The sequence below is a fragment of the Balaenoptera ricei genome, chromosome 4 (genome assembly GCF_028023285.1).
Source record: "Balaenoptera ricei isolate mBalRic1 chromosome 4, mBalRic1.hap2, whole genome shotgun sequence".
Taxonomy (NCBI): Eukaryota; Metazoa; Chordata; class Mammalia; order Artiodactyla; family Balaenopteridae; genus Balaenoptera; species Balaenoptera ricei.
In genome coordinates this window covers 115,933,132-115,955,069 of record NC_082642.1, presented here as the reverse complement: position 1 = coordinate 115,955,069, position 21,938 = coordinate 115,933,132, and the positions used below count along the sequence as shown (strand labels likewise).

The window sequence follows — 21,938 nt, the reverse complement described above, 5'->3', positions numbered from 1 at the left end:
AAAGAAATAGGAAAAGAATGCAAACCTTTGGAACACCAAGATTTAAGAAATGAGTTGAAGAAGTGTACCCAAAGGAGACTGAGAAAGAAGAGCCAGACAGGTAATGAGGAAAACAGGGAAAGCACAGTATCCTAGAAGCCAAAAAAAGGAGACAGTTCCAAGGAGTTTAATGTCCAAGGCTTTATGAAGTTCCCTTAAGATAAAAATGAAGTGTGTCCATTATATTTAGCAACTATGTGTTTAGGTTTCATGAGTGGCCTTTGCAAGAGCATTTTCACTAGCATCATGTAAGACAAACTCAGTGGGGGAGGAGTGAGTGTGAGGTCAGAGAGAGGAGCTATACACAGTACCAAGTCCAGTACTGTTTTCTCAAAAAATCTGTATCTGAAAAGAAAGAGAAGTGGTTAGAGAAAATGTTTCTTGTGTTTTGTTTTTATATGTTTTATTGAGGAGATGAGCATGCTTTAATAATGAAGAGAAAGAACTACTAGAAAGGGATCGTGGAGTGAACCTGAAATCATTTAATCTGAGCCTCTTGTGGTTTAGGGTCAACGGACTCCACAGCCAGTGCCCGTCAACAGAGCTCTCTGACTGTTCTATGGCTGTAGACGCAGGCAGGTAAGAGCCTTCTTTTTGAAGAAAAGCAGATAAAACAATTTCTTCCGTGCTTTTTCAAGATAATGAATCTTCATCATATTTGGAAAATAATGATAAAGTATTTAAGATGAGAAAATATCAAAAAGTCCAAATGATCCAGAGGTAAAGTCAACATGAGGTCTGGTGACTGAGGGCCAGAAGTTATGGTTTAACTGGGTGGGCAGTAATCCAGTGGACAGGCCAGAGAAAGGCAGGCTCCACGATGGCGCTGCCACGTGTGGGCCAGGAGTTGGGCTTTATATAAAGTTGGCAGTTTGATTCAGTTCTAAAGTCTAATCTCTGGGACTTCCCTGGTGGTCCAGTGGTTAAAGACTTCGCCTTCCAATGCAGGGGATGTGGGTTCGATCCCTGGTTGGGGAGCTAAGATCCCACATGCCTCGTGGCCAAAAAACCAAAACATAAAACAGAAGCAATATTGTAACAAATTCAGTAAAGACTTTAAAAATGGTCCACATTAAAAAAAAAAAAAATCTTAAAAAAAAAAAAAAAGTCTAATCTCTGGGGGACCAAATGGAAGTTTTTGTGACTGATTTGCTATCCTTGTTTTTGACAAAGACATATGTGCTACCCTTAATATACTCTTGTTTGGGAAACAAAAAGAACCAGAGTTCTAAGGGTATCATGCCTGAACCTTTATCAGTATTCTTGTTTTCAAAACAGCCTGAGTGGGTTTCCCTTGTCCACCCCCTCACCCGCAATGCCACCTACCTACCCTGATCCCAGAGCACTGAGACCGTTTAGGGAGAAGAGGTGTGGTAGATTGAAGGACGGCAATGTTAGCTACAGAATGCCTGGTTTGTTTTATGCTTACAAAACTGTGACATTGCCACTCCATCCCCCAAATTCCAAAGCCCAGTCACTTGTCCCAGAGTGATGCTGGACGAAGGAAACATGATGGGGTGTAGAACTGCAGTCTTTCCTCCCATGTATCTCTCAAGCAGGTAAAGGAGCCTAAGAGTATAATTCGCAGCAGCTCTTATTAAACTCTCCTGTACGCTCCTTTTCTCTAGTATCCCCAAACTCCCAAGGTTCTCTCACACTCCTATACTGACATAACTCTCTCACCCACTAGGTCCCCATGGTTTTTATTCCACTCTAATTGCTTTTTTTCTCAAGAATTCACCTGAGAAGGTTTTATCCATTCTCTTGACAGAGTAGTAAGAGGGGAAGAAATTAAGGTGACAAAGAGGGGAGAGGAAAGCTGCGAAACCCACAGCTTCATCATTTTATACCAGCATATTGGAAATTTCATAGACCTTATATCTGTAATTTTTCTTTCAAAAGACAGAATACCCAGTAGAAAAAAAAATTGTTGGTCAGAGAAGGCTTTTATTATTTAGAACAACCACTCCAAATAATGCTGACATTCTTGTGCCTGACACACGCCCATGGGAGTATTCAGAGCTCTGTGAAGTCCCCAACCTTCTTGCTTTCTCTGCTACTCAAGAAAGCATATGGATATATAAGTGAATGTAATGATAGAAGTACAACCTTAAATCCGATTGATTGTAAAAAATAATTTGAGAAAGTACCTTAGTAATATAGGCAGTCATCCTTTCATGCATGAATTTCAAACTACCTTCATTTTCATTTACAGTACAATGATGCCTTATAACCTCCTTTCAAAGAAATATCTGTAGCTGTCACAGCCCCTGGGAAAAGGGCCCAGCTTGAGACCAAGGCTACATGGAGAACGACATCAGGAGCGGTGCCCGGCCACACCCTTTGAAACACCTCTTCTCCCTTTCCCTGACCCTCAGGACCAACCCAGAGGCAAGCATATTGCCATGGAATCGAGAGTCACATCTGGGGCCCGGTAGTTTAATAGCACAAAGTAGATTGATGACTATATGGCTGTCCCTTCACCCAGCCCTACCTTCCCCACCCTACCTATATCGTCCTATGCACTCACCCTCCAACCTCTTAACCCCCACCCCTGTTTCTTCCATACACCATAGCCTACTGAGTGCACTAGGTTGAAGTCAGCTGGACAGTGCCTTTTGGACAACGCTGCAGTGTAATAGGAAAATAACTCTTTCTTCCAATCCTGCTCCAGATCCCCAGCATGTCACTGATAAGAATTTTATAGATTATGGGCTCCTCGACAACATCAGCTAAAAGGTAGCATTCAGAAACAGGCAACAATTGACCAGATGGACCAGTCCATGACAGAAATCATATTCCACCCAGGCCAAGGCACATAGGAATATTCTCACTACCTGCTAGGCCATAATTAAGGATCTTAGAATATTTTAGCTCTTAGGAACTGGAACCACCACTTTCCTTAGTACGTATAAATTAACTGTTGAACTTTCAAGCACTTGGCTTCTGGTAATATGTGAATCATGAAGGTAAGGAAGAGCTCAAACCAGTATCATCTGCTTTAGAGAACTGCAAGTAAACATTATAAGACTAAATGGTACTACCTCCCTCCATCCAATTAATTAAGCACCTGTAATGCTGTCTTCTGAGGGCAATAACTTTCAACAGTTTGTTAGAAATGTTTCCATTCATTTTGAAAACATCTTGCTAAGTGCTGCCTAGGCTGTCCATAATCATCACTTACTAAATTGTTTATCTCTATAAACCAAGTCATGGACAACTTGTTCTGTTTAATTTTTGTAACTAGCAGTTTTAATGTTGTTTTTCCTGACAGAGAAATAACTGGCTGGACAAAACTAGTGTTGTAACTGAGTGATAAGCAAAGCTTTGCAGAAGGAAGACAGAATATTAAGTATTCATCAGGAAGTGTGAAACTTCTACCCGTTAGAAAATCTAAATTCAGTTCACATGAACTGTTACCACAATATAATACTACTAATGTTAATACCAGTACTAATATTGATACAAGTTCTATTAATCATTATCAACAATAACTATTACTGCTATGTGTTGAGAGCCTACTATGTGCCAGTCATTGTACTAGGCACTTTTATCTGTCATGTCATGTAATTCTCACTGTTATTATCTCCATCCCTCATGTAAGGAAACAGAGACTCAAAGAGGCTAAATTTCCCAGGGGTACACAGCAAGTAATTACTAGATCAGGAATTTGAAAGAGGTCCACCAACTGCAAAGTCCTTGTTCTTTCCACTACACAGTATACAATCACCGCACTGTTTATGATTATAGCAAAAGAGGATACGTTTTTACATCTCCAGATAGATTTTCTCTGGACTTACCAGATTTCATCAATGGAATATATTAAAATTCCAAAAAGAATTTGTAGCAGAGCACAGCCTGTTATTTTATGTTCTGCTAAGCAAATACAAGGATGTAGAAAATGAGTATGCCCTCATTCATGGGAATAAGAAGCAAACACATAATCTGTATATTCCCCCAACTTTCTCCTACAGTGCTCGGCCACTTGAAGAACATTACTTGAAAAAAGAAAGTAGTAACTACAACAAAATAAAGAAATGAGGAAGCTATGGCAGCAACATAGTTCCACATTTACGTCCTCAAGCATTTTTGTAGTTTGAATTTTTCCAGTGTTGGCAAATGTATGCTTTGCTTCTTTTCCTTGTTATGGCCAACATTACTAACCATCACAGCACTCCTTCTCACTGAGCCCAGATGCTGCCTCTGTATCCTTTTTAAGACCACATTTTGATAACCACTGGCAATGAATTGTAGTTGGCATGTGATATGAAATCTATTTCTGTCCCTGTATTATTTACCCACAAAAAGTAGGCTTTCCTTGAGGTTCAGTGATCTGTTACTCTGACTATAGTGACCATGTGCTAAGAACTCTACTCAGAATGTGGGAAATATTTAAACAGTATTATTCCTACCCTGTATCTATCCTTCCTAATGTTTAAACACATCTATAATTTTTAAATTTGCTTTGAATTTCACTCCTTCATACTTTTTACCAATTATCAGCCTTATTATGAGAATTAAATAATCATGTCAATAAAAAAACCTGAAGACTTACTGAAAATAAGAGGCTGACAAAAAATAACTCACGCTCCCAATTTAGCACTGAGGAGAGGCAGATTGTTTGGAACAAAGAGATATTGCCCACAGGCATGAAATAGTCACAAGATTTATGGCATGTTTCTATGCCCTTAGAATTTTATAACATCTTGTGCAAAATTTCACTTTAAAATTTTAAAAGAATATCAAAATTGTTTCATTAACTTGTGTTCAAGTTGACGATTAGGCCTATTTATGGGGAGGGCAATGTTTTATTTTTTAATCTAATTAGATAAATTCTTCCTTCGAAGGTTAGGTAGGTAGTTTGTATAGTAAATAGTGTAAAGTGTAGTCCCTTAGTCATGAGATGAGAAACTCATGTAAAAACAGTGATATTGAATAAGATAAATGTTGCTGTTGCCGTTCTAGGTCCCTTAACCCTGTGCTGCCTCATTCACCTGTAACTGCCTCTTCCTCCACTCTGAAACCTATCAAGACAGAGATAAGCAAACATTTTTGCAATGTGAGGAATAAACTAAATAAACAGCATATTCATTAATAGGCTGACCATTATAGCAATAAGCTCTTACTCTTCCATTTAATGAGTTAAATGAAAGTAGATTATTCATCATGAATCAGCCATTGTGTCATGGACCAAACTTTTCTGTAGAGAATATTCAAATCTAAATTATCACTTATTTAATGAATTCCTTTAATACTTTCAGCATTGTACTAAGGCCTACAGAAAATAGAAAGATATATGAGAATGATTCCTGCCATCAGGGAGTTTTAACTTACTCTTTAAAAAAAAATTCTTCTGTCTTATGGATTTTTCCCAAGGAAGTAATTCAACTGAAGCATAAAGATACATGTTCTATGATTATATAATCATCTGTAATAAATTTAATAAGGTTGCTAGCAATTTAAGAGTCTGACTCAGGGAATTAACAAATTATTAAGCATCAACATACAGAATACTATACACTCACTTGAATATTAGTTATGAAGACCACTGACATATAGAAAATATTCATCAGTATGTGAAATAAAAGCAATACAGAATAGAATGGACCCTATCTGTACAGTTTTGCTAACCATATATAAATGTAAGAGCTAGAAAGAAGTTATGTTAGAGTGGTAAGGGGAGAAAAGCCTTCAAGCATGTGATAGTTTCATATTAAAACAAGATCCATAAATAAATAAATAAATAAATAAATAAATAAATAAACAAACAAGATCCTACCTTGGAATAGTGTTTCTCAAAGTACAACCTTTCTTGAATCATTTTTAATAGGTCTCTTACTTTTATATTTACATTATGAATATAAAATATGGAAAACTTTTGAGGATAAAAACCTTCCTGCTTTTTAATGGCAGTTTTGATACCTACTGGTAACCTAAGAACTTTCTAAATTAAAATACTAATACTATTATGAACTCAAAGGGCTCATTAGAATCCAGACTTCTTGGCTCTATAAGTGCTATTCATTTTCACATATTTAGATATATTGAGAGTATGTGTTTATTGCACCTTAAACTATACTATTACCTATTCTAGCTCTACCGCAGCCCTTTCTCTAATCTAAATTGACCATAATTAATACCTGGAAGAATTTCCTAATTCTACCCCCTCCTCATTTTTCTGAGGAAAGTAGTAGACCTTTGAACTTCTACAATATGTACTTTTTTTATGTGAGGTTTTGCTGTAAAGACATTTCTCAGGTGCGAAGCTCCCACTAATCACCAAATAGCAGAAATTTCTACATGCTCAGCAAATAGCAGACTGAATTTATCATTGTACATGGTTGATAAGAAAGGGCATTTATTGTTTATTAGGTAATATTCCAGAGAATTCATGTGAGGGTGATGGCACTCAACCCTCAAAGCCAGAAAATAGCAGCATTTTTCAACTTCGTTATAAGGTGAAAGAAAAGTTATTGCACAGTGGCTGTGAACAATGAGGGAATGCTGACCTTCCTAAATCAACTGTCAGTGCGGTGGTATAAAGGCCAAAGAGTAACTAGGTTACTAAAGATGTGTGGAGAGAAAGGGAATTATGGTATTGAAACATTCTAGGAGCAAATAGTGGATGCTTTTCAACAGAGAAATAGGCCATTAAAGTCGTTTGGCATACAGAATGTCCTTCCATGACCTTTCTATACTAAGGACATAAAATTAGCAAATTACATTTCCACTCACCAATTATATGAATTGTGAAAGCTCAAGAGTTATTCCAGCATTATCTCAGGGGAGAGAAGTGAAAGTTATTTGACTATGTCTGTGCATAAGAATGGCATAGGAGTATGAAGGGAAAGTCACCTAAACAGATCCTTTTAGTTTGGTTCAGTTTCAACAGATTTCTCAGACAAGTAATTAAAAGACATGAGAGCCACAGTGTTTTGAAATAGGACATTCAGCTTCCTAATGTATATTGTTTTATTTATGTTAATAAGCAATAAGGATACCCTGGGCATTTTGATATTTAAACTTGGTCAGTGAACTTACTACAGCACTATTTCCTAAAGTATGTTCTGTAGGAAACTGGTCAGATAATTTAGGAAAATAGTGCAGAAGCTATTTTGAATCCTCTTATGTATTCATACTGTACATTAGGATAGTGAAGACTCTAAAAAACTCCACAATTAAAAACCCTGTTTAACTCTGTTTGCCATGGAGAACTTTATTGTTTTTATTGATATATGAACTTTTATTTATTTGATAATTCTTATTAATATAAACACCCCTAGGGAACTAAGAAATATAGCAACCGTTAAAGTGTTTATTGGTAGATGCCATGATAGCTTTTCAACCTTTGAACATAACTAAACTTTGTTTAGGGTCAAATCATGAATCATTCTGATACTAATTAGAATGAAACAGCCCATAATCAAATAGCATTGCAGTTTTTAGTACAGGAAAATAAAATGTGGCTTTACAGCCTCCAAAATAGGAAATAATGGTAACAGAATTGAGTCGTGGTAAAAAGGACACAAGTCACTGTGAAGAGTAACCAGACTCCATATAGACTACAGTATAATCACAAGATACATGCATTTAGTTTATGCAAATTTCAATTATATAGAAAGAGCAATAATCCCTGGATTTCCCTGTCATCCTTCTTCACCCCCCCCCGTCCACCTTCAACTAGAATCCAGTTTAGAAAAGTAGAAGTCAATGTAGAATCAAAGAAAAACTGAAGAAATGAATTTTAGGTCTTTAGTAGGGACTTTGTCCTAAACAATTCCAAGGGGCGTCTTTCAGGGTCTTCAGGAGTCATACAGTGTGCAACTTGTATGCCCATGTGTTATGTGCATCTCTGGCTTTTGTGCTCCTAAAGACCCAAGTCCTGGTGATATACCTATATGTATCTATGTCTGTATATTCACACATGCACTAGCCTTTTCAAAATAATACCTTTATATTATCTTTATATTAAAACTACAAAAATATCCCCAACTGGAATGCCCTTCTGCATCAGATCTTAGGAACAGAAATACAGATTTCTGTATCACTTACTTTTTTTTTTTTTTAATTATTTATTTATTTATTTATTTATTTTTTGGCTGTGTTGGGTCTTCGTTTCTGTGCGAGGGCTTCCTCTAGTTGTGGCAAACGGGGGCCACTCTTCATCGCGGTGCGCGGGCCTCTCACTATCGCGGCCTCTCTTGTTGCGGAGCACAGGCTCCAGACGCGCAGGCTCAGTAGTTGTGGCGCACGGGCTTAGTTGCTCCGCGGCATGTGGGATCTTCCCAGACCAGGGCTCGAACCCGTGTCCCCTGCATTGGCAGGCAGATTCTCAACCACTGCGCCACCAGGGAAGCCCTGTGTCACTTACTTTAAGAACCATCAATGACAGATTCCTTTTTCTTGTTAACCCAAGCTTGCATTGATTTTGCTTTAGTTTTGTGCTTTATTAATATCTGTGCTTTGGGCTGTATTACCCTATACTTGGATGTATGTAAATCTTATTCATGCAGTTGAGCTCTATGACAGCAGAAATTACTTTTTAATAAATAATAAATTCTTGTTGAATGTTTGAGGACAAATAAATGGAGCCTTGATCAATGAATTCACCATAAAAAAAAGAAGGGGCTATCATAGCAAATGTGAAAAAGGGGACTTCCCTGGTGGCGCAGTGGTTAAGAATCTGCCTGCCAATTCAGGGGACATGGGCTCGATCCCTGGTCTGGGAAGATCCCACATGCCGCAAAGCAACTAAGCCTGTGCGCCACAACTACTGAGCCTGCGCTCTAGAGCCCACGTGCTGCAACTACTGAAGCCCGCCCGCCTAGTGCCCGTGCTCCTCAACAAGAGAAGCCACCACAATGAGAAGCCTGCGCACTGCAACGAAGAGTAGCCCCCGCTCACCACAACTAGAGAAAGCCCGCGCGCAGCAATGATGACCCAACGCGGCCAAAAATAAATTTAAAAAAAATTTTTAAATATGAAAAAGGCCAAAGGGCATAGATTCAGTGGCAGGTCAGAAAGCGTATGAGTGAATAGCCTGTGGCTAGTTACTTTCTTTTGGGGTATTCCTCAAATTTGAAAACAGAATTTCATGCAAGAGAAAAAAGTAAACAGAAGTTAGCAAGATGTGGGTTTTCTCAAGATACATCAAGTGTAAGACCTAGTAGTGGCAAAAAGCAGGAAAAGACAAAAGAAACTGACAAGTGAAACTGACCAGGTATAAGTGGCTGATTTGAATATGATGGAAAAATTTTAAATCTCTAGTTTTCTATGGAGGATGAAAACATTTGATGTAAGAATACTGTAAAATTTAAAAATAAAGTTGGGTATTTTTTGCTTTATCTGGCTTTTAAATGGTCTCCATGCTTGTTTGTTTGTTTTTTCCTTGTAGAATGCCAGACTCCCCTGGTGAAGTTCCCGAATATCCTTTGTTTGTGACAGTTGGTGACTGGCTGGATTCTATAAAGATGGGGCAATATAAGAATAACTTCGTGGCAGCAGGGTTTACAACTTTTGACCTCATTTCAAGAATGAGCATTGAGTAAGTGGTGCTATGTTTATTACTATATTTAGATGCTCCACTCAGGAGATTATAAATTCAAATACTATATCAAGAACACCATGGTTAAACTTCCTTCCCTAATACTAGGATGGTGTTTCCACATCTTTCCTCACCATTTCTGTCGATCATTCTAGTGAAAGTTGGACATTACACTTTTAACTATTTTCCTTTGAAAGAATATATTTAATTCAAAAAACGATTTAAAATTTTAAATGCTTTCTAAAATGCATATTACTCTTGTTCACATCATAGACTTTACATCAACATAGTTTTACCTTAGCAAATTATTTTTGACTTATGTATACTAAATCAATTCCTATTACTTTCATCAAATGTAATAATTGTAATAATACAATATTATGTTATCTCAGAGCTTTTTCTCTATGTTATAATGGTCCAGCATTTTTCCACTTTCTCAAATGCTATCCTTTCATGGGTGTAGTGAAAATGCTCAACATGTGCTTAAAAGAAAGATACTAAAACTAGTAGGTGAAGCCATATGAAATTGCCATTGTTATAAAATAATATTGGCAATTTCATACTGTTCAACATAATACAATGGCATTTTTTCAGATTATTGAAAGACCATGACAATTAAAATGGAGTCCACATTATACTTTCTATCCTACATGCTATTTTACTAATACTGTTGAAAATTTATATAATTACATAAAATCCTTGGGCTTATGAAATATCTGAACATTACATCGGTACCTGAATTCTTTGTACCCTTAAATCTGAGGTTGACCTGACGCATTCTCTGGCACCAGGGTAAAGAAAAAGGTAACGAACTCCTGTTGTTCATTTATATCTCTGCTTAAACTCTCATTTTACCAGGTATACAATTTTTGGCAAATCTGACATGGGGCACATTTACCATATCTAAATGTTCATTTCCTCTCTGTCATACTTACCAGATCTAAATGTTCATATTCTCTCTCTCTCTCTCTCTTTCTCTCTCAATCTCTCACAGTGATATTAGAAGAATTGGAGTCATACTCATTGGACACCAGAGACGAATAGTCAGCAGTATACAGACTTTACGTTTACACATGATGCACATACAGGAGAAGGGATTTCATGTATGAAAGTACTACAAGCACCTGTGTTTTGTGCCTCAGCATTTCTAAAATGAAAGATATCCTCTCTACTACCCTCTCTTCTGATTCTCCAAACATCGCTTCACAAACTGCAGTCTCCTGTCAGACTACGGGCACACACCCTTTGTTTATGCTTCCAACCTGGATTTAAAAATCACTCACCATAGCTCCTCTCTGAATAACCTGCAAAAAAACCCTGGCCCACTGCAGATTATCATTACACAACGGCAAATAACTCAGCATGGATGTGTAACTTTGTATAATTGTATTTCGGAAGTGTTCAAGGACTTAACCCAAAGGAATTTGGGGTTAATGATGTATTTAGAGTTTGATGGTAGATTAAAAAGAAAGAGTTGACCTTTCTTTCATGTTTTGTGATCAAGTAGCTTCCAAACTGACATGAATATTTATTTTTTAGATAATTATATTCAACTCTGTGGGTCATATCGTTACTCTGTCCTACAATACTTTACCTGTCGAGGCCTGATGTTGTTAGAATTATTTGCAGAAAAGACCAATGATTTCTTGTAGTGAATTCTTGTCAAGTGTGACTGTGGTGAGAAGGAAGTTATCAGGGAGGGTGAGGGAGAAACATACTGTGCTTTTAAAACTTCTTAAGCCTTGGTTTGTCTTTTTTTAAAATTAACTTTATAGTGTCCCACATATTTCGTAGTAGGTGGTAGTTTAGAGGCTTTCCCCTCTAATTTTTTACTAACTACAGTATATTTCTCTGCTACCTTATGACGATCACCCCTGGAAAGACCAAGAGTGAGTCCATTGCTCTAAAGGCTATAAATAGAGTGAAGCATGGAATAAATCCATGACTGTTTCCTTGGTTCATCTTCACAAGTTTGCAAGAGTAATTATCAAAGCATTAAGAAAATTAATTATTCTCAGCAGAATTGCTTTGAATAAAAGATCTACGATTATAGCCTTAGATTAAACGTAAAAAGATTTTAACTTAAACAGAATTTTATGATAGTTATATGGTGGCCCAAGAAAATAAACACATCGAGCTGTCTAATATTGGTACATTTTGCAAGTTTAAGAATTTTTATGTTTTGTTCGTAAAAATAAGTTACACGAACATGCTGAGCTGTTTTCCAAACCTCCCAAGAGACAAGTATGCCGTTGCGTGCACCAAAGCGGGTATAAACGGATCTAGCACGTGAGCATATATGAATTGTGTGTAACCTGAGTCCTTGATACAGTAACATAAAAATGTAAACACAGCTAAGGTGTGTTGTTGCCATAATCTTCTGGAGGCTGCAAAAACAGGCAAATATACTTTTCATTGAATTAAGCTGAGTCAGCTTATCAAAACAGTAATGTCGTATGAACAAATTCAATTATAAAATCAGCTGTTCCCTGTGAAACTAAAAAAAATGACTGCTGTGCTAGGTGGAAGAGTAGTGAGAATGTCTTAAGAGAAAAAAAAGAGCAGGTTGTCTGAAGATGCTGATTTAATGTAAAAATTAAGTTTTATTTGATCTCACAGATAAAGGTGCCCTACCCACATCCTCAAGTTCCTACCTAAATTACATTTTTTGGTGATAGTAGTTTTCTTGCTATGAAAGGAGTCTCGATTTTTCTTTTTTCCTATTTTAAGATTTGTTGATTGTCCCATTAGACTAGACCCTTCCACATATTTTCTTTTGTTGATTTATCTTCTGATTTTTGCCTACCACAGCTAAAATTTTCTCATTCCAAAAAAAAACAGAGAGAGCTAGAAGGAAGAGTCTTTAAAGTATTCCTTAAAGTACAATAAAAAAGAAAAAAGTGGGAAATCCATCACTTTTTAAGTAAGTGTGTCAGAAATAGCTAGCAACATTTTCCAGCCATCACCTGCATGGTCATGCATCCCTCACAGACTGTCTGCAGTTTGCTTGATACATTTACACAAATCTGGATACATTTAGAGGAAATATAAAATTTCCATATTTACTTATCTTCAAATATATATTAAATAAGAACAGATGTAAAGCAGATTAAATTTATTAATCATATATATATTTATTTTTATAATACAACAAAAAACATATTTAGAAAATAAGGAATAGAATAATTATGGTCTTCCATAGGACTCTGTCAGCAACATCTGTATACTTTGATGAAATAAATTCTATAAAGTATTTAAACTTCTATGGGATGGGCATTCAGTGCTTGCAAGATTTAAATTCTCTGTTAAGAATTTTTTTCTTCAAAAATCCAATGATCCTATTCTATATCTGGTTAATTCATACTTTTTTTTCCTTCCCAAACATCTTTCTGTAGTATTATAAAACTGCCTTTTCACTTTGTCTCTTACCCCCAATCCTCTTTAAAATTTACATTTATATTACATTTATATTTTTTGCAACTGTAAGCATGATAATCTTTAGTGTAAATTTGAACCTCATCATGGTCAGAGCAAGGTATGCAAGATTAAACAGAAACATTAAAAAATAAGTATATCTATTTCTTTACTGCCTACCAATCACAGATTTGAAAATTTTACATGAAATAGTTTGAGATTTACTAGTGCACATATTTAGTAATTAAAGCTGTTTAATATTCATAACATAGAATGTAATGATAGAAAGAAAATGAGTAACTTCCATAAATCACAAGCTTCCAAAAATAATCTTTAATAACTAAAATATGCATATATAGTCATGTACCTGCTTTATTTTAAATTTCCTAGTCTATACTACTGAGGGGCTTTTTAGATTTTGAAAATCAGACAGCTGAAGGCACCATTTGTTTAAATTTTCTATGTGGTCAGTTTCCAGTCTATAGTCAACTCATTATCTCATAGTATATATAAGACATAATTGGGAAAAAATGTAAAAACAATGTACAATCAAGAAGAGAGATTAGATATGTAAATCATTACACTAAAAAAGCCATCAGAAGTTGCAAAGCTGGGCTTCCCTGGTGGCGCAGTGGTTGAGAATCCGCCTGCCAATGCAGGGGACACGGGTTCGAGCCCTGGTCTGGGAAGATCCCACATGCCACGGAGCAACTAAGCCCGTGTGCCACAACTACTGAGCCTGCGCGTCTGGAGCCTGTGCTCCGCAACAGGAGAGGCCGCGATAGCAAGAGGCCCGCGCACCGCGATGAAGAGTGGCCCCCGCTTGCCACAACTGGAGAAAGCCCTCGCACAGAAACGAAGACCCAACACAGCCATAAATAAAATAAATTTAAAAAAAAAAAAAAAAAAAGAAGTTGCAAAGCTCTTGGCTTAACAAGAATCAAGAATTACAGCACTTTTGCACTGAGTTATAACTTGATAAATAAGTTATGCATGCCATAATCAAGACAGATTTATCTTATTTCACTCTGCATTACTCTTTAAAATCTATCCAACTAAATACCTGAAAAAAAAAATTTTCCAGCCACAGCTTTAAGGCCCAACTCAGCCCATGAATGGAAAACAAATCCAAATTTAATCCTTGAAAATCAGTCTTTACAGGAGATCTTCTGAAGATGTGGTTAAGAATGAATTACATTACCTATCTCCCAACCACAATTTTCTTAAAAAGCCATTTTTATGTCTTTCCCTACCAAATTTCTACTCTGTAAAGCAGTCAGTTAAATCTCTTATCTCAAAATGTTCACCAATACTAGGTATTTTGGGTCCTACCACATTAATGGGAGCATTTACACATACAGAGGGTATGAATTCTGGCTTTTCATTAACTGGAAATTAAGTGCTTTGGAAAGTAATTTCAAAGTGGATGAAGATGATCCTTTCCTACTGCTTTAGCTAGGGAAATGTGTTATTAATTTAAAAGAAATTAATATTTTATGAATCAAAAACTGTTTTTATCAACTCACAGTTGTTGTACATGTCTTTATATAACAAAGAGATTAGAAGAGGTAATCACTTCTTTTAGTATCATCAACTTAACTTTTCCAAGTTCAAATTCCATTAAGTATCAAAGACTCATATTAACTTTCGATCCAAAAATATTTTAGTGCTTTTTATATGAAGACTCCAAAAGGTAGAGGAGCACACTGGGTCAAATTGATGGTATTCTTCCATTAGAACACTGGGCACTGAAGTCATCCAGCTTTTGGTTTTCCTGATCAATATTTTCAACAGATTTTCAATTTTTTATAATAATGTTCAATAAAGGTAGTGTAAACCTTAGTTCATTTTAACAAATATCTATAAGGTGTCTCCTACATGCATAAAATTTTATGGCAAAGATGAGTTTGACTGTAGTCTCCTTACGTTCAAGTTAACTATTAAGCTTAAAACTTAGAGGTTAGAGCCTATTTGCTATGTTTGCTGTGATTGCCATGTCACTAAGGGTTAGTCCTTTCCACAGAACAAAAATACATTGAATAAATAAAACCTTGCCCTATGGAAAGAATTATTTTGGACCTCAAATTTTCCATAGAACACTCCACACTTCCTCTGGCAGAAGGGAGCACACTTGCTGGATTCTCTAAGAGAATCTCTCTTGTTAACAGCTGATCCTCTTCAGGAGTCACATACTTCTATTGTCCAGTGGCATACTTTTCAGTTCAGGTGTAGACTCACTACCTCAAAGGTACTTCCAGTTAGAAAACATCAGCCATTTTTCAAAAACAATTCTGCAGTAATCTCTTGCCCAAGCCAATTCACTGGCCTTAGCAAATGTAATAATTAGTATACAGCTGAAATGATTGCATAAAATTCTTTCAAACATGATATATTTAACAAAGGAAAGAGATGATTACTCATGACCAGAGCGCATATATTACTAGATGAAATAAAGGAAAAGAAAAATCTTATATTCCAGAAGAATAAATACCCCATCTTTCTCTTACTATTCCCTTAAAAAGATAAGTATTAGACAAGTGTTACAAAGATTTCTGAGGATAAAATATATTTTTTTTGTTGTAAGAGGATGTGACGTGATATACATGTCTCCTGGGGGGAAAAGGCCAAAAGATCCAGAAGAAGATGCAAGTCATCAAAATGTAGTTTTAACTAATCCTCTTTCTTCTGACTAATAATTATATCCAATTTCAAATTAATGATGGATTTAAATAAAATGTTTAAAAAAGAATATTTACATCTTAATTGGAAGACTTAGGTTCTTTGCTCTTAATTCAAAAGAAGTTAACAATAACCTGGTTGGCATTGGCTTTTTTGGGATATTAGAATAGATTTAAAAGTCTATTTTAGCATATCAGTATTGATTCAAAATTATTGTATTTAAAAGTGATACAAAAATATTAAAAGTAAACTTTTCAATTACGATGGATAGCAAAGCACTACTAAAAAATAAACTTCATCTTTTGGAAAAGAACCTGGCAAATACAAAGTGTTGTATTTCTCTTAATGCTACCAAGGCACTTCCATTTTATTACACTTTTGCACTTATCTGTTGAAAGCAAAGTTTCTTTCTAAACAAAATAAAGAAGATTCTTACTTGAATTTCCACACTAGTTTATCAGAATACCAAATCTCTATATTCTTAAGGGAATTTTTGATTTATTTCATTTAAAGGGGAAGATCTCAAAGAAGAATTCCACTACCTTTTAGACCTAATTCATCCTTAAGTATATAAAAAGCGATGAAAGATCTCTTTTAAATGTAATGATATAAAGATGTGGTATCTACTTTCGATTAGAAAATAAAGTACAGATTAATAACACAATTTCCTGGGAGTTGTAGAAAAGTACAAGAATTAGTGAAAATCTCCTCTCAAGTAAAGCTCTGTTCTTATCCATATTCCTCCATTATTTGTAACCTCTGGCTAATCTTTAATTTGTCATGATAAACTTACTGTTGGTTAAGATAATGTTATCAACTCAAACTGTAAATCAGAACAACTGAGATATGACTTTAAGGTGTTCAACAAAATAATAAAAGGACAACCCTACTTCAGGATTCTAATTTAGTTAGCATAGGAGTCTCCATCTCATTAGAGAGAGATTGAAGGGAGAACTATTTTTATTCCAAAATAATACATTATTTTAAAGAAAACTCCAAGGACAGGAGAACCTTCATTTTTCATATATCTAAATCAAATTTTATATTCAGTTAGGCATTATTAACTTTGCAGATAGATGTCCTTGTTTTCATTAGTTAAATATGAGCTTTCATGGCAAGCAAAATTGATGTGAACATTACTATACAAGTTTTTCTGTTTATAGATCATCATCCTTAGAACAGTCTTAATTTGCCTTTGTTCTTGAAAGACCAAATATCATTTAACTTTTTGAAATCCTGATAGATGGAGTGAATAGTGCTAAATCATAAAGATGAATAAACAATACACTTTCAAGATTTTTACCTAATTTAAAATGTCCTCTTGTATTGCTTTTATAATAAATTAAAAGTCTCTCTTCCACATTTAGTAATTTGTAGAATGAAATCTATGTATTTAGATAGAAATTGTTTTTCTAAACTTTTCACGTAAACACATCTTCACTCAGAGAGAAGCCAGAACATAATTAATTATATTAGTTCATTTTTCAAAGTAGTAACTGTTGCTCTTTTTAGAATTATTTACCCAGTATTATCATTTTTTAAGTTGTAATGAAGTTTTTACTTAACTGTGCATGTTTTATTTATTGCCACATAGTACTGCTTAAATAAATCTGCTTAAAATTGTTGTCTTTAGAAGCTCTATGACAAAATTAATGACCACTCATTTGATAACAGACTTGTAACTGAACAGCTATTTTATGTTGATGTGATTGATGTGAGCATTGTTAAAACCAATTTGTTTGAAAATCCATTGGTATTTTATCTAGAGCTATTATTGCAATATCTTCAAAAGTATCTTTAAAACAATACTGACAATATAATAATAATATTCATGGACAATATAAAAATAAACAGTGACTGAGGCTTTTTAAAATTTCTGCGCTGCTTGGAAAATAAGGTTTAACTTGCATAAATGTTTGTCATGGAAGTTTTTAATTTGCTTTAATGTGATGTTGTTCTCCCTATGCCATATATATGTATTTAAAGAAAATTGTATTAATATATTTATACAATGCAAAAATCTCATTTTCTTCTTACAGATATGGAGTTTTCATATAATTTTACGTGTTTTAGGCCTCCAAGAGAAAAAAATCAAAATGTGAGACGGGGGCATTTTTTTTTTTTTGGTGGGGCACAATACCTGAGCATTCCTAACAAACATGAATATGGGTAACACTGGACTTTAAAGATTACTATATGTGCTTTATTTATGATACATTATTAATAATTTTGTCAATCATACTTCATCGTTAGATTGTGTCATTGGAAATTTGAATAACTTTGCACATTTTTCACAAACTATATTTAGGTTAATTTTGTATGCAGTATAAACTTCGACAGCTTAATTTTGACTTTTGATGGAATAATTGATAATTAACAGTCTATGTTTCCTAAAATGTTAGTTATACCTTCTAAAATAACCTTATTTTTTAAAAAATCAGAGGCAGAACATGAATGCAGAACATGAAAATGGACCAAGTTCCATTAAAACTGAGGAAAAGGCCAAAAGGTAATACAAAGAGGAGTTTGTGTTAAAACTATTAATTACCTCATTAAAAAAAAAACAAAAAATTAATAGAAAACTGTTTGAAAATTATGTCATGTTACTCTTACTGGTAATTTTGAAGCTGAAATGTGTTTTGAGGATGAGAATCTCTAATATAAATAAGTCCACTAATATTTGTTAAAATATGTATTGCTGTATAAAATTAGGAAGAAATCTTACCAAAATATCAAAAATTTAAATTTATTTTTTTAAAGTATATTAATAGCCTGAATGATCACAATTATTAACATTTCCATACTAATAATTCTTTTGATTTCTAAGACATATATAATTAAGAATTTGCCTCCCAAAAATTGAATATTAGACTGTCAAAGCACTTAATACATATCACTCCTATTAATAAAGAGTTTTTCCTTCTGCTTTATTAAATGTAAAAACTGTATATATAAGATGCAGGTAAAAATAATTGAGTTGAAAGGGTAGTCTTTTTGAATCAATTTATGCTTTTATACAGATACATAAATTTTACACAGTCTTAAATGTTTAAAAAATACAGTACCTACATATTAGTTGTACATTATATCTTATGATCTCTAAATGCTTATATTCTTTCAAGGAGATTGCCTTCTCTTTTCAGTTGTTTTAAGTATTAAAAAAAAAAAGGACTGCTTTATATATTTCCATTCAGTCTCTCTAATATTGTTTGTAACCTTCCAATTCTCAGAGAAGTTGCAGCTAAAATCCATAACATAGTGGTTAGAAATTATTATTTTTGAAGCTACTGCTCTTATCTAATACCGGTCATATATTCCATAAAGTCTTCTGGAAAGAGCAAAGTCTTTTACTTTCTCATGAATGGAAATACAAAAAGAAAGTCCTCCATTTGACTTTGTATATTCAAAGTACTGTAGTGAACATATATTTTTATAGTTACTTTTCCACTGTTTACTGTTTATTCAATTTTTAAATTTCACCAAATGGGATACTTCAAACAAAGGTGAAAAGCCATTCCATTTTTGCATCAATTGCTTATTTTCTTTGGAGTCTCCAAAAATTCCTTTCAGGAAGCAAAACATTCCCTCTCCCACCTCACAACTTTGATCATTCTACCATTAAATGAAATAGTTAGGTGTCTGTATTTTAATATAAAGAATAGCAACAACAAAAAAATTATGATTTGTCCAGTTAAAGCTATTTACACTATGGGGAACAGATATAATAAACAAACAAACACAATTAAATCAAGTGTGTTTGCTAGTCCAAAACTGTATAATTCCTAATTTTAAAAATAGTATATATACATATATACTGATTTACTTTAAATGTATATTTATCCGTAAGTCCATTCATTCATTAACTAATGCTTACTAAACATTATCTTGTACAAGTGTCCTATTCTCAACACAGAGGACACAAAGCGACCAAGACAAGCAAAAGCCCCTGTCTCATGGAATTGACCTTCTAGTGGTAAAGACACACAATGAAGAAGTACTGATAAGTGCTATGCTGAAAATTAAATTAATATTGTTACATAGCATGACCGTGGCTTCTTTACATTAAGTGGTAAGGGAAGTCTTCTCTGAGGATGTGATATTTAAGCCAATGTATGAAAAGCATGAAGGAACCAGTCATGAGAAAATCTGGGGGAATTCCAGGCAGAAGGAATAGTTTAATGTGTGAGAGTTTAGAGTGTTTGAGGGTAGAGAGAACAGTGTGCTTGGTACACAGTTGATGAGCCAGAGAGAGGCAAAAATGAGATGGGGGGTCAAAGAATATTTATGAGGCTACTACAGTAGTTTAAGCAAAAAAGAAAAAAAAGGTGGCTTTTGTTAGAGAAGAAGTAGTGAAGATGGAGAGAAGTGGATGGATGTCGGGTATGTTTGAAGACAGGGCTTGCTAATGGATTGGCCCTGAGGGATGAAGAGAGAAAAATTGAAGATAAATTCTACATTTGAAAAATAAGAAATGTAGTCAGTGGTGGTGCAGGAGAAGCAGGTTTGGAGGGAAAAAAATCAGGAGTTTGGTTTTAGCCATTTAATGCCTGAGATGCCTGTTAGATATTCAAATGGAAATATCGAGCAGACAGTTGTATATAAGAGTTCCAAGGAGCGATCAGGGCTAGACATCAAGATTTAGAAGCCATCAATATATATATGGTATTTAATGTTTTTAAATCACCTGGGAAAAGCCTGTAAGATAGAGAAGTAGGCCTTGATTGAGATCCGGGGCATGTCAATGTAGAAGTTAGGTGGAGAATTAGAAACCAGCAGAGGACCCTGAGGAGTGTAAGGTAAGGTAGAGAACAAAAAAATCAGTTGGCCATCTGTATTAAATGCATTAAGCCAAGTTTAAAGTAAAGAAATGGCCGTTGGGCTTGGCAACATGGAAGTTACTGATGATTTTGAGAAGGGCAGTCTCTATGAAGTAGTGAAGTCAAAGCCTGATTGAAGTGGATTGAGAAGATACTTTAGAAAAGAAGGTGTAGTCAGTATCTATAAACAACTCTTTCAAGAAGTTTTACCATAAGAAAGCAAGAGGAACAGGGCAGTAGCTGAGTAGCTGGAAGTAGATGTGGGGTCAAGAAAGGTTGTGTGTGTGTGTGTGTGTGTGTTTAGAGAAAGGATGCTAGGGAATATTTATATCTGAATGAGAATGATCTGGTAGAAAGGGGAAAACTGATTATGCAAGCGAGAATTTAATTAGAAAAGGCTTTGAGAAGTAGAAGGGTTAGGATTCATAGCATAAGTTGGAAGGTTAGTTTTTGATAGGAGGAGACAGAACTACAATGGGAGGGAAGGCAGAGTGTGTAATATGCAGATAGGTTGGTAGATTTGTGGTAGAAAGGGAAGGATGTTACTGTGTGAGTAGTCTTACTTTACCAAGAGGAAATAAAAGTCCATATAGGGAGTGGAAAGCAGGTATAGGCTGAAGGAGAGATGTGTAAGTAGTTGGAAAGGGGGAACACACACACACACACACACACACACACACATGTGCATATATAAACATAGTCAATGGGGATTTGTGTGTAATACACCACAGGAAAAAGACCTATTGTATAAAATATATTAAAGCCATTTTACTAAATATTTTTGAGACATCTTATTTGTAAGACCTGAAACTGAATTCTGAGCTTTTCCAAGGATGCTGATAACAGTCCTCTTTCCATAATGTAGAGATTAAGTGAGGACTTCTCAATGCCATAGATACTTCCCATGTTTTGTTATTTTTGTCTACTACAGTGTAAAAGACAGAAACATCTTGTAGCCATTCTAATTCAAAGCTTATGAAAATTAGTTGAATGCTAAAAGATGTGTATTGTATATTCAAGCTGTCAATTTTCTCAAAACACTATTTTGAGAGGACTTGAGCCCCCATCCGAAATTAAAATAAATAAATAAAGGTAATCAGGCTCTAATCATTTGGTAAAACAATATTTTATTTTGTTTTGTTTTCATATAAAAACATCTGTCATTTAGGAGAAACACAAGGGTGATATTTTTTTTTTTTCATTGTGCCCTCTCTATCCTATAGGGAGGATGTGACTTTTTCATTGTGCTTGGAGCTTTATTTCTGGATAGGCTGTATGTAATTCAGTGTGTTGGAATTTATACGTGCATATTTATTCTTTGGATTTGATGTAAAATTAGACTGTGAATAATGGAATAAGATCGCTCTCCATTTTTTTATGTTTTAGCATAGCCAAAAATATCAAGATATATGTGTGCATATAAATATGCATTTGATTAAACTCAA

At 34.8% G+C, this 21,938-nt stretch overlaps 1 protein-coding gene across 2 annotated transcripts in view; it reads left to right on the top strand.

Annotated features, from left to right (window-relative positions):
- Positions 1 to 10,692, top strand: part of EPHA6 (EPH receptor A6) — an 853,164-nt gene extending 842,472 nt beyond the window's left edge. Inside the window, exons 18-20 of one of the 2 annotated variants that reach the window (XM_059921343.1) lie at positions 547 to 618; positions 9,434 to 9,583; positions 10,578 to 10,692. In XM_059921343.1, the coding sequence (XP_059777326.1) occupies positions 547 to 618; positions 9,434 to 9,583; positions 10,578 to 10,692 (337 nt within the window). The remainder of the gene's footprint in view (positions 1 to 546; positions 619 to 9,433; positions 9,584 to 10,577) is intronic. The other variant, XM_059921344.1, reaches the window with a different exon arrangement.
- Positions 10,693 to 21,938: the final 11,246 nt, after the last annotated feature.